Below are 12,890 nucleotides of genomic sequence, written 5' to 3' on the forward strand. Positions count from 1 at the left end.
TACGCGGTTTCGTCGAGCGCGCTTTAGTCGAGCGCGGTTTTGTGGTGGAACCCATTTGTTTCCCTCCCTTTGTTTTTAAAGGTAAAAATGTTTAATAAAAGCAATTTTTTTTATTAAAAAAAAAAAGGAGTTAACGAATCCTACTGAATCAGTTATCCGTGTGTGCTTTCTGGATTTGATTTCTGCAACGAACTCCGGGCGCGTTCGCTGACTTGAAATGATTCGTAAACCAACGACGAGGGCAGGATAAATAAGAAATAAATAAATAGCCGTTCACCTTTGATCCTTTCGACTAAATACTCCTGGCTGGGGGTCAGGTCCAGGTATTGCACGATTGTGTTCAGGGTGGGGATGAGGGGGGCTTTAACCAAAGCGGCTTGCTTGAGGCTGCTCAGGCTGGCCTCTGCAGAAAACAAAGAAGGGAGAGAGAGAGAGGTAGAAACGGCACCCTTTTGCCATCACGAAAGTCCCCAGTTTCGGGTCTCGGCTGTGGATTTCCTTTTACTCAAGTGACAGACGGAAGTAAGCATAAACAATTTTAATAAGGGAATAATTGAAAACTGGTATATATATATGCAGTGACGTTTTGTTGAAAAATGGAAGGAATAAGATCTCTGTTTGAAGGTATGAAGTACAAGGATAATAATGAACATAATAAGAATATTTTCTGGAAAAAAAATAATACTAATGGCAACTGAATATATATTGTAGAATGAAAATGAGGTTTTTAGTTATACTAGATGAAAAGTTTGAGATGGTAAATATTATTCGAGGATGTGGGTGTTAGCAATAGCAACAGTAGTTAGACTTATATACCGCTTCATAGGGCTTTCAGCCCTCTCTAAGCGGTTTACAGAGTCAGCATATCGCCCCCAACAACAATCCGGGTCCTCATTTCACCCACCTCGGAAGGATGGAAGGCTGAGTCAACCTTTGAGCCGGTGGGATTAGAACCGCTGAACTGCAGATAAACAGTCACCTGAAGTGGCCTGCAGTACTGCACCCTAACCACTGCGCCACCTCGGCTCTTGCAATGTTAAAACACTTGTAATCAAACGACATGCTGTATGTGATGATGGTTTTTTTTTTAATTTTATTTTAATTTTATTGTTGTGTCTATTAAATATATAACAGAGAGATACGGTGTGTGTGTGGGGGGGGGAATGTAATTGGGATGGATTGCCACAGGTAGGGGAATAAGAAACGATATTAAATTATAATCTATTAAATGAAACAATAAATGTATAAGAATGATAAATGTTAAAACACCAGTAAACAAACGACATACTGTATGTGATGATGGGCTTTGTTTTTTGTGTTTGTGTGTGTTTTTTTTCTTTTCTTCTTTCTTTTTTTTTCCTATTGTTGTGTGTATATGTTGTCTATGTAACAAAAATAAAATAAAAATTATTTAAAATGAAAGTAAGCAGCTGCGATCGAGAGCTCTCGGTTATTCTGCAGCGCAAAACACTCAAGATGCTTAAAAGTCTGGGGAGATTCTCACATCCTCCAGGTCAGGGTTGTGCCAAAGGTGCGATTTTTATGTTTTTTTTCAAGAGGCAACTGGACCTTCTGGTTTTTTTCTTTTCTTTTGAAGGCATTTCGCTTCTGCACCCAGAAGTTTCCTCAGTTCTGAGCGAATGGTGGGGAATGGAAGGATTGATACTCCTTGCAGACAACTAGTCATTTGCATCCTTTTAGAGAATCGTTGAGGCCACTTGGAAGTTTATCTCTGCCCTCTCCAACCTCCAGGTGGCCTCAACGGCTCTCTAAAAAGGATGCAAATGACTAGTTGTCTGCAAGGAATATAAATCCTTCCATTCCCCACCATTCAGTCAGAGCTGAAGAAGCTTCTTGGATGAGAAGCGAAACATCTTCAAAAGAAAAACCTCCAAGTGGCCTCAATGGCTCTGTAAAAAGGATGCAAATGACTAGTTTTCTGCAAGGAGTAGCAATCCTTCCATTCCCCACCATTCGGTCAGAGCTGAAGAAGCTTCTTGGATGAGAAGCAAAATGTCTTCAAAGAAAAAACAGAAAGTCCAGTTGCCTCTTGTCTTGGGGGAAAAAACAGTTTTGGGACAATTCCGACCTGAATTGACAGAGAATCTCTACAGACTTTTAGCTCCACAATTTGAGATGAAGACCCTTCGAAGGGTGTGGGAGTAGGAAAGGATTTCCAGAGGGAAAATTGCAGACCACGGGAAACATTTGCACCACTCAGGTGACCCTGAGGACACAGATAAGCCTCCAAGTGGCCTCAACGACCCTCTAAAAGGATGCAAATGACCAGCTGTCTGCAAGGAGAATCAATCCTTCCCTTCCCCACCATTCGGTCAGAAGCTGAAGAAGCTTCTTGGGAGGAGAAGTGAAACGTCTTCGAAAGAAAAACAAGGAAGCCCAGTTGCCTCTTGAAAAAGCACCTTTGGGCGATACCTATCAGGACAAGATTCAGCAGTCCGCCTACATTTAAAAGACAGCTTTGCTGGCTGGGGAATTCTGGGATTTGAAGTCCACCCATCTTCCATCTTATATTAATACAACTCTTATCATAATGTGGCAACTTCAGATGCTTCCAGCTAGTAAAAGCCCTTTTCTCTATAACGCTGCTAAATTCTAAGCTCGTTTTTAAAAAGAATTATAATTTTAATCCATATATTTTACTCGGAGCACATGCTTACGGCATCCCCCCCCTCCCCTCCGCGGTTCCACCACAAAAGCGCGGTAGACAAAAGCGCGGTCGACGAAAGCGCGTATGTGACGTCATCACAGCGCGACGAAAAAGATCGAAAAATGTAAAAATAAAGCGAAAACCTTACCCTAACCCCCCCAAACCTAACCCTAAACCTAACCCTAACCCTAACCCTAACCCTTAACCTAACCCTTAACCTAACCCTAACCCTAACCCTAAACCTAACCCTAACCCTTACCTTTATGTGAATCGGCTTGCTGTAATTTAATTTTTATTTCAATTTTTCGATCTTTTTCGTCGCGCTGTGATGACGTCACATACGCGATTTCGTCGACCGCGCTTTTGTGGAACGCGGTTTTGACAGGTCACGCCCCTCCGCAGGGTCACCGTACCTCCAATCTGCAGCTCTGGACACCCCATTCTCCGCAGCTGAGTGCTTACAGATTCAATCTCTTGGACCAGCGGCACCAAAATGGTCTCGTTGACCCACTGTTGGATCCAAAAAGATATTTGGGGGGTGTGGGGGAGAGGACAAGAGAAGTTAGAAGAGCAACATGTTCTGGATGCTTTTTCTGCTGTCGGTTTTCCACGGTTCTAGGTCTCACTAAGCGGCTGGTCTTAAGGCGAGGACTAGGTGCACTTCGGGTTCAATCACCCCTATTTAGCCCGAGTCCCTTCCTTAAGCTCCCACCTCAGGAAGGAATTTCCGGGGCTGTTTCACATTTTAACCCCCGGAAGCCACAAAGGCAAAACTCACATTTCTGAATTTGGCAGTCCAGGAATCCATGTGATCGAATTGCTGTCTACTCATCGACACGCGTGCCCAGACCTGACCAGGAAGACAAAAGAAGTTTTGATCTATCTATCTATCTATCTATCTATCTATCTATCTATCTATCTATCTATCTATCTATCTATCATCTATCTATCTATCTATCTATCTATCTATCTATCTATCTATCTATCATCTATCTATCTATCTATCTATCTATCTATCTATCTATCTATCTATCTATCTATCTATCTATCTATCTCCCTATCATCATTATCTATCTATCTATCTATCTATCTATCTATCTATCTATCTATCTATCTATCTATCTATCTATCTATCTATCTATCTATCATCTATCTATCTATCTATCTATCTATCTATCTATCTATCTATCTATCATCTGTCTGTGTCTGTCTGTCTGTCTGTCTGTCTGTCTGTCTGTCTGTCTATCTATCTATCTATCTATCTATCTATCTATCTATCTATCTATCTATCTATCTATCTTGTAAATCTATCTACCTACCTACCTACCTACCTACCATCATTATCTATCTATCTATCTATCTATCTATCTATCTATCTATCTATCTATCTATCTATCATCTGTCTGTCTGTCTGTCTGTCTGTCTGTCTGTCTGTCTGTCTATCTATCTATCTATCTATCTATCTATCTATCTATCTATCTATCTATCTATCTATCTATCTTTTTCGTCTCTGCCAATGTGGTTTACCTCTTCGGCGGCTTGCTTGGAACTTAGATCAGCTTCGTCCTTGTTAGCCGAGGGCGCTTGGGACCTGCAGGCCGGCTGGTACTGGAATTTCCGGAGCATCTGGGCGTAGTCGGCCGTGGAGCGACCGTAGTTCCAAAAAGTTGGGCTGTTGGACGGAGAGCCGGAATCCGAACTTCCTGCAGTGATCCAGAGAAACACACAGAAATGAGATTACTTGAGCACCGCAGGCACCGGATCCTACTACGGCACGGGGGTCAAACTCGATCACGTCACGTGATGCATTGTGACCTTTGCGGAGCCGGGGGGTGTGTGCATCCGGAGGTACCTGGCACGCGGGTCGCCAGTTGGACAGTCCTGTACGACGGCCTCCTAAGGCTGGGTGGCTAAGTCAGAGAGCTTGAGGTCGGGGTGAAGACGATGACTAGAAACCAGGAGACGGTGCGTTCTAATCCCGCCACAAGTCGAGTCAAAAAATCCGATTGGGTGACTGGGCTAATCACTCAGAGACTAGAACTCACTGATTCCTAGTGATTGGCCCAAAGTCACCCAGGCGGCTTTCATGCCTAAAATGGGACTAGAACTCCCAATTTCCTGGTGATTGGGCCAAAGTCCCCCAACCGGCTTTCATGGCTAAGGAGGGACTAGAACTCCCTGTCTCCTGGTGATTGGCCCAAAGTCAACCCCCCTCCCTGCTTTAATGCCTAAGGCAGGACTAGAATTCATTGTCTCCTGGTGATTGGCCCAAAGTCACCCAGCCATTTTTCATGCCTAGCACAGGACTAGAACTCACCATCTCTTGGTGATGGGCCCAAAGTCATCCAGTTGGCTTTCATGTCTAAGGGGGGGGAGTAGAACTCACCGTCACCTGGTGATTCGCCCAAAGTTATCCACTCAGCTTTCATGCCTAAGGGTGGGACTAGAATTCACCATCTCCTAGTGACTCACCCAGCAGGCTTTCATGCCTCAGGCAGGACTAGAACTCCCTGTCTCCTGGTGATTGTCCCAAAGTCACCAGTTTTCATGCCTACTATCACTCCCCATCTCCTGGTGATTGGTCCAAAATCATCCAGCTGGCTCTCACGCCTAAGGCGGAACTAGAACTCAGTCTCCCGATTTCTAGCCTGATGCCTTAACCATTGGACCACTAGGTGCGCTGAACTGCAAGTGACTTATCTTCCGAGTATCCAGCTACTCACCCAGCTGCACCCTGTGCTGCTTCTCCTCCTCGTTTCGAAGGAAGCTGTCGAGCGACTTCAAATCCGTCATGTAGTCGGCTTTCCCCGTGGGAGAATTGTAGACGGTGGGCGAGGAGCGATATCTGGATCTCATCCCGCTGCTATCCATGGGCCCAATGCTCGCGGGGTACATCAGGGGCCCCGGAGAAGGACTGAACGGGGGCGCCTGAGCGGGAAAGAGCGAAACGCTGCAATCATCTATCGGGAACTCATTTGGAATCATTATTCAAGTTTATTATAATACGGGTAGTCCTCGACTTACGACCACAATTGAGCCTCACATTTCTGCTGCTGAACGTGAAAGCTGCTAAGTGAGTTTTGCCGAATCAAATTATGTGACTCTTCTTGCAGGTGAAGATGAGTCACAAAGGGGGGACTGAGGTAGCAGGCTGAACCAAAGTAGGCCTCAAGCCTGAACCAAACTAGGGTCTCATGACATTAAGCTTCAACTGTTCATATATAGAAATTGCAAAGGTTTACTTTCAGGACACGGTGCGGTTAGACACGGGTTAGAGGCGCATGAAACCTGCTGAGGCAAAGTCTCTATTTTAATGTATTTGCTGGCTTGACTGCAAATCTGTCTGGAGGACACATTTAACTTCCTCAAAATACGAGCTACCCTGCTCCGTTAGCCGACATATGTATTATAGCTTCCTGTAGACATAATATTACTGTAACTCAAGGGCAAATCTTGAGGGGTGTTTCCAAAACTAACAGATGGCTTTCTCTGAACGCGATAAACTATATGTAAGGGAATTCCTGCCTTTCACTCATTGTTCGGGCCATTTATTCTTTGCCATGAACCTGCGCAAATAAACTATTCCTTCCCTGAAGAGCTGGCTTGCGTGTCCTGTTTTTTTCTACAACAAAATGGCCTCAACAACTCTCTAAAAAGAATGCAAATCAACCCAAGTGGCCTCAGCGACTCTTAGAAAGAGTGCAAATGACCGGCTGTCTGCAAGGAGTATAAATCCTTCCCCACCATCCAATCAGAGCTGAAGAAGCTTCTTAGAGGAAAAGCGAAACAACTTCAAGGAAAAAAAAGAGCACTTTTGCAAGAACCGTGGCTAATAAATCCTTAGCTCTCCTACCTTACTGTAGTTGCTTCCCGGAGAGTAACTCGACGCCGTACCGTAGGACCCGCTGCTTCCCGACAAGGCCTGCAGCTGGGGACTGTATCCGGAGATGCAACCCGTCGCAAATTTGGGGCTGGTGCTGGGGGAGCGGGAAGGACTGTAGCTCAGGACACTCTGCCCCTGGATGGGAGGGGAAGGGGGCGAAGGGGGCGTTTTCTTGGGCATCAGCTCGCGCGGCGGCGTAGTCTGGACCGCTGAAAGTAAATCCCATTTTGGAAGATTAAGAAAGAACAGCAAAGCAATAGCAATAGCAATAGCAGTTAGACTTATATACCGCTTCATAGGGCTTTCAGCCCTCTCTAAGTGGTTTACAGAGTCAACATATCGCCCCCAGCAACAATCCGGGTCCTCATTTTACCCACCTTGGAAGGATGGGAGGCTGAGTCAACCCTGAGCCGGTGAGATTTGAACAGCCGAACTGCCGAACTAGCAGTCAGCTGAAGTAGCCTGCAGTGCTGCATTTAACCACTGCGCCACCTCGGCTCCTCAACAAGCCTTCAGGTGGCCGAGACGGACGAGATAAATTGTAATCGTTGGCGGGGTTAAAACATAAAAGTTTCTGAATGAAGCCAGCGCAGAAACGTTCGGGCGTGTTCGGGTGGTAAGAAACAAGGAATTTAAAGGGCAGTTAGTCCTCGACTTACAACCCTTCCTTTAGTGGCTGTTCAAAGTTACGACGGCGCCCAAAATTAAGTGACTGATGGGCATTTTTCACACTTACGACTGTTGCAGTATCGTGATCAAAATTGAGAGCTTGGGAACGGGTTCATATTTCAGTCAATCACAATAGAGCTGGAAGGGACCTTGGAGGTCATCTAGTCCAGCCCCTTGCTCAAGCACCATTTCAGACAAGTGCCACTCTCCAGGCGCTTCTTTAAAACCTCCAGTGACGGGATGGTGGGGGGGTGTCAAAATTCAGACGTTGGCAACTGGTTCATATTTACGACGGTCGCAGCGTCCCAGGGTTACGCGATCCCCTTTTTACGACCTTCCCCGTCAAGGGGAAGCCACATTCGTTTAACTGCCGTGATGCCAACTTAACAGACGCAACGATTCACTTAACAACGGTGGCGAGAAAAGTCATAAAATGGGACAAGCTCACTTAACAAACGTCTCCCGTGGGCAACGTAAATTATGGGCTCAGGTGTGTGTGGTCGTAACTCCAGGAATGTCTGTAGGTGGAAGAACAGGCAGTCCTCGACTTACGACCATAACTGGGAACAGACTTTTTGGTCGTGAGTCGAGGCACACCTGTGACCGTTTAAGAGATGCTGAAAGAGAGGCCAGAGGGCCATCTCTTGGGGATGCTATAATAAGTTTGTTTATATTTCATATTTCTTAACTGCCCATGTTCCTCAGGAAAGGGTCTTAACTAATAGGGGGAAAATGTTATGATATAGGATATAGTTAAATAAAGAATGGATAATGATAATGAATTATATACATGGAGGATTAGAAAACTTTGGTATTAAATATTATGGATGTTTAGCTAAAACAGGATATGAGGATTTAATGTTAATGGAGGATTTTACAAATACGTAAATGAAATGCCAGCATGTGGTTATGTATTAAATCTTGGTATATTTTAGGATGAAGGATGTTCAAATAAAAGAGCCGAGGTGGCGCAGTGGTTAAATGCAGCACTGCAGGCTACTTCAGCTGACTGCAGTTCTGCAGTTCGGCTGTTCAAATCTCACCGGCTCAAGGTTGACTCAGCCTTCCATCCTTCCGAGGTGGGTAAAATGAGGACCCGGATTGTTGTTGGGGGCGATATGCTGACTCTGTAAACCGCTTAGAGAGGGCTGAAAGCCCCATGAAGCGGTATAGAAGTCTAACTGCTATTGCTATTGCTAAAAGTGGAGGCATGATGATGGTAATATAATAAATATTTGAGTTAAGATATTTGAATTAATATGAATTATATTTGATGACAGTGGAAAGAGATGCACAAAAGCCTTTTTGTAACCAGCTGATACACTTTCTACAGTATGTAAAGAAGGAGGAGTTGTATGTTTGTTTTGAAAATAAAATAAAATAAAATTTACAAAAAAGAAAAAAAAAGAAAAAGGAAAGGGTTTTTGATTTGATTTGATTATATTTATATGCTGCCCTTTTCCCCCGAAGGGGACTCAGGGCGGCTCACAATTCAAATCAGGGAAGGGGGGTACAGACAAAAAATAAAAGACGAAACATAACAATACATAATTTAAAAACACACAACAGTCATACCATTCGAGACGGGGGCAACAGCTCTTTAGCCCCAGGCCTGTCGGAACAGCCAGGTTTTAAGGGCTTTGCGGAAGGGCTGGAGGGTGGTGTACAAAACAGGTCTCTAACCCCCGGTCCGTGGGCCAGCACTGGGGCGTGGCATGCCAGAAACTGGTCCGTGCAAACAGGTTGAAGCCCCATCCAAGGGATGCAGGCAGCTTGTGAAAACACGCCAGTCCCTGGTGCCTGAAAAGTTGTGGGCTGCTGGTGTACAATAAAACCAAAGTGGACTTCAACTCCCAGAATTCCCCAGGCTGGCTAGGGGATTCTGGGAGTTGAAGTCCACAAGCCTTCAGGTGGCCAAGAACCGTCACGGGACACCCCCTGCACTAATAAGGACAAGGAAAACAGGCCCACCTGCGTTCTGCAATCCCAGAAGCGTCTGCTGGCCAGGACTCATGACTAAGCTGGTAGGAGCCATGGTATATTTGAAGTACCTCCAGAAATCGAATAAGGCGTTCAGGCTGAACAAAGAGGCAAAGCCGAGTTCTAGAATCAAAAATAAATAAAACAGCGCAAAATGACAATGAAGCATAAAAAAAAAGAATCAGTTTGGTTAGCGACAGAAGGAAACGCACTTCTAGATAAGGTTGTGGGGTCTTTGGTGTACTCTGAACTTGGGTGGTTTTCCACTAAACGTTTCGTGACCCAATTAGGTAACATCATCAATGTGAGAAGGGAGAAGGAAAAGAAGAATTTTGGAGTTTATTCAATTTGTAGGCCGCCCTATTCCCCGAAGGGACTCAGGGCGGCTGAACAAAACCAAGGGAGGGGAAATTACAAAAAGTAAGACGAAGACAATCAGACAATACGAACAATTTAAAAGCACAACAGACACAGCAAATTCGAGTAAGGGGGGGGGAACTCAACCCCAGGCTTGCTGGGACAGCCAGGTCTTCACGGCCGTCCGGAAGGCCTGAAGGGTGGAGAGGGTCCGAATCTCCACGGGGAGCTCGTTCCAAAGGGCCGGGGCAGCCACAGAGAAGGCCCTCCTCCGAGTAGTCGCCAGCCGACATTGGCTGGCAGATGGAATATGGAGGAGGCCTAACCTGTGGGATCTAATGGGTCTGTGGGAGGTAATCGGCAGAAGGCGGTCTCTCAAGTACCCAGGTCCGATACCATGTAGGGCTTTATAAGTAATAACTAGCGACTTCCTGGGGGCGTGGCCTGTTGCCGAGGAGGGCTCCACCGAGCTCCTCAGAGACCTGGTCTGTATATCTAAATAAGATCATAGATAGCACCCCTTTTTGGCTAAGAAAGGGGCAGGGAGGATAGCTCCGTAGACTAGGGTCTATTCGTAAGCCACAGCCTTTTTTTTGGGGGGGCTGTGGAAGAGATTAGATCCAGCCGAAGCGGAGCTTTTATCTCCGGCCAGTTCTTCTCAGCTGCCTTTTTTTTTTTTTGGCAGCCCCAGACAGGCTAGCCCCCCCCAGGACAAAACAAAGTTTTTTCAAGCTAGAATTGATACGGGAGGGTACCACCCCTGTGAGATTTATGCTTTTATTACTATCTTAAATACCAGCTCCATTCGTCTTAAAGACTTCTTTGTTTAAATAGACTTCAAAATGGCGATTTCTCTCCGTGGATGATTACTGGATGTACTTAGCCGGGCTTATCTTCCTGCAGACCGCTCCTTAACAAAATAAACTTTTTTTCTTTGGAAATAGAGGGGAGCGAAGCACTGCTTACTTGTTTATTTATTATGGCACCCAGATCAAAGAAGCGTCTTGCTACAAATGTATCTAAGGAATTTAAAGAATCTTTTCTGGAAACACAGCCTTTGTCTCCTACGCCCTCTACTGGAGAAGTTTTAACACAGGAATATCTCTTTAAAATGTTTAATGCCTTTAAACAAGAAATTCAGGAATTTGTATTGCAACTTTATGATGATCTAAAATCTAAAGTTAATCAAATGAAGGCGAATACGTTTGCAGCCGTGTCTGCCCTCTCAGATTACTCTGCTGAAATAGAGAACAAATTGGAAAGTCTGGAGAAGGCTAATTTTAATTTGACTACCAATATTCAAATTTTACAAGAAAAAATTAGAAATAACGAAGATCAGCTTATGATGTTAAATTTTAACAGGAAGGCATCTGCAATTAGAGTCAGAGGATTCCGTGAAAAGGAGCAAGAGGATTTGAAACAGACCTTTGCTGAAGCCTTCAGCCATGCGCTGGGAAGCCCGGGACTTAACTTTGATTGGCAGATTCGGAAAATCTATCGCCAGAACTCATTGATAGCGGAACAGCGACAACTCCCGAGGGACATAATTATACATTTTTCCACAAAAGAAGCTAGAAATGCGATTGTGCAAAAGTTTCATAATAACGGTTTTCGAGTTGAAGGCCAGGACCTGATTGTTTTCAAAGATATTCCTTTTCAGATGTTGAAGGCAAGAAGGAATTACACCTTTTTAACTAAGGAGCTTAGGAGTCAACAGATTCGATACAGATGGGAGGCCCCTGCCGGTATTACAGTTACATTTGAGAATCAAAGATTTCGTCTTAACTCTGTTTCGGAGGCTCAAGATTTCTATTGTAGGATTCTGAAGGCGGGTCTTCCTGACGCGCTTGGAAGAGAGGAGAGACAAGCGGAAGGAGAAAGCAAACGGCTGGTCATGCGGCTGCAAGATGGAGGGGGCAGCCCCTCCTCCCTCAGAGAAGCAGAAGAACGCAGATCGAGAATTTAGATACTTCAAAAGACTTCCTAAAGTTGAGGACTGAATGGGGGTTTGAGACCTCTCTCCGGTAGAAAAAGTGGACTAATTTTTATCAGAAGGGAAAGCTGGGTGAAACTACTTTGAGCTAGATTCTAAAGTAACGTTAGCATAAATTTGATAGTGGTTAAAAGAATGCGGAACGATTTATGTTGTTTAAACTTTGTTAGATGGGACTATTTTAAAATAGAAGGTTAACTGACTCTTGCTGAAAGTATTATTTGAATATGATCCATGCTACTTAACTTTTATTTGAAGGGAAAGTTGGTTGTAATAGTTCTGAGTTACTTTTTAAATAAACGCTAGTATAAATTTGATAGTGGTAAATATCAGACAAGCAAGAGATGAGGGTAAAATGCATGTGGAATGAACTACGTTATTTGTGGTAAATATCAGACAAGCAAGGGAAGAGGGCAAAATCTACGTTGTTTAAAGCTTATTAGAACAGGAAGCCGCCTGGGAAGATAACTGTAAAAAGAATGCAGAATGACTTATGTTGTTTAAACTCTGTTAGAAGGGACTACCTTAAAATAGAAGGTTAACTGACTCTTGCTGAAAGTATTATTGGAATATGTGGAATGATTCATGCTACAATTCACTCTGAGTTATATTTTAAACAAATGCTAGTATAAATTTGATAGTGGTAAATATCAGACAAGTGAGGGATGAAGGTAAAATGAATGTGGAATGAACTAAGTTATTTATTATTTTGAATTACTGTTTGAAAAAGGGGTAAAGAAAGATTATTTACGTTGTTTAAATTTTACTAGAAGGGAAAGTTTGATTACTTGTCTGTAAAGTTATATTTGAATATATGGCATGAACCACGCTGCTTAAATTTTATTGGAAGGGATCATGAGGTTTAGGAAGGGAACGGGAGAGTCTACAGAAGGTTGGGGTAAATAGCAAAGAAGTAAGAGACGAGAATAAAATATAGATAGAATGATTTATACTATTTAAGCATAGATAAAGATGGGGGGCTGAGATCAATACAAGACTGGTTTCTTTTTTTTTTCTTTTTTTTTCTTTTCTCTTTTCTTTTTTTCCCTTTTTTTTTTCCCCTTTCTCTGCTTTTCTTTTCTTTTGATATATACTTTTATTTTTTAATTCATATGTATACAAGATATTTTAGACAGAAGGTAGTGCCAGGTGTGGGCCCTGGGAAGTCGGGAGGATTAGGGATGGGGATTGTGGGGGTGGGGTGGGGGGGTGTTAACATAGTTTTAATAAGAACAAGAATGTATTTATATACGGTGGTTCTTTTTTTTTAATCATTATTATTATTATTTTTTCCTTGGTTCATTTTACTTTTATCAGATCAAACAACACTCGAATAAAGG

The 12,890-nt window shown here is 43.7% G+C and overlaps 1 protein-coding gene across 2 annotated transcripts in view; it reads right to left on the reverse strand.

The window, feature by feature from the left end:
- The window catches only part of TMEM209 (transmembrane protein 209), a 33,709-nt gene that overhangs the window by 14,848 nt on the left and 5,971 nt on the right, over positions 1-12,890 (reverse strand). Inside the window, exons 4-11 of one of the 2 annotated variants that reach the window (XM_087722658.1) lie at positions 9,192-9,323; positions 6,522-6,760; positions 5,392-5,596; positions 4,986-5,030; positions 4,196-4,371; positions 3,447-3,518; positions 3,082-3,178; positions 278-403 (exon numbers count right to left, since the gene is read on the reverse strand). In XM_087722658.1, coding sequence (XP_087578784.1) covers positions 278-403; positions 3,082-3,178; positions 3,447-3,518; positions 4,196-4,371; positions 4,986-5,030; positions 5,392-5,596; positions 6,522-6,760; positions 9,192-9,323 — 1,092 coding nt within the window. The remainder of the gene's footprint in view (positions 1-277; positions 404-3,081; positions 3,179-3,446; positions 3,519-4,195; positions 4,372-4,985; positions 5,031-5,391; positions 5,597-6,521; positions 6,761-9,191; positions 9,324-12,890) is intronic. The other variant, XM_087722659.1, reaches the window with a different exon arrangement.

Source organism: Thamnophis sirtalis, unplaced genomic scaffold, assembly GCF_051295495.1.
Source record: "Thamnophis sirtalis isolate CommonGarterSnake01/CBP01778 unplaced genomic scaffold, rThaSir2_p1.2 scaffold_9, whole genome shotgun sequence".
Taxonomy (NCBI): Eukaryota; Metazoa; Chordata; class Lepidosauria; order Squamata; family Natricidae; genus Thamnophis; species Thamnophis sirtalis.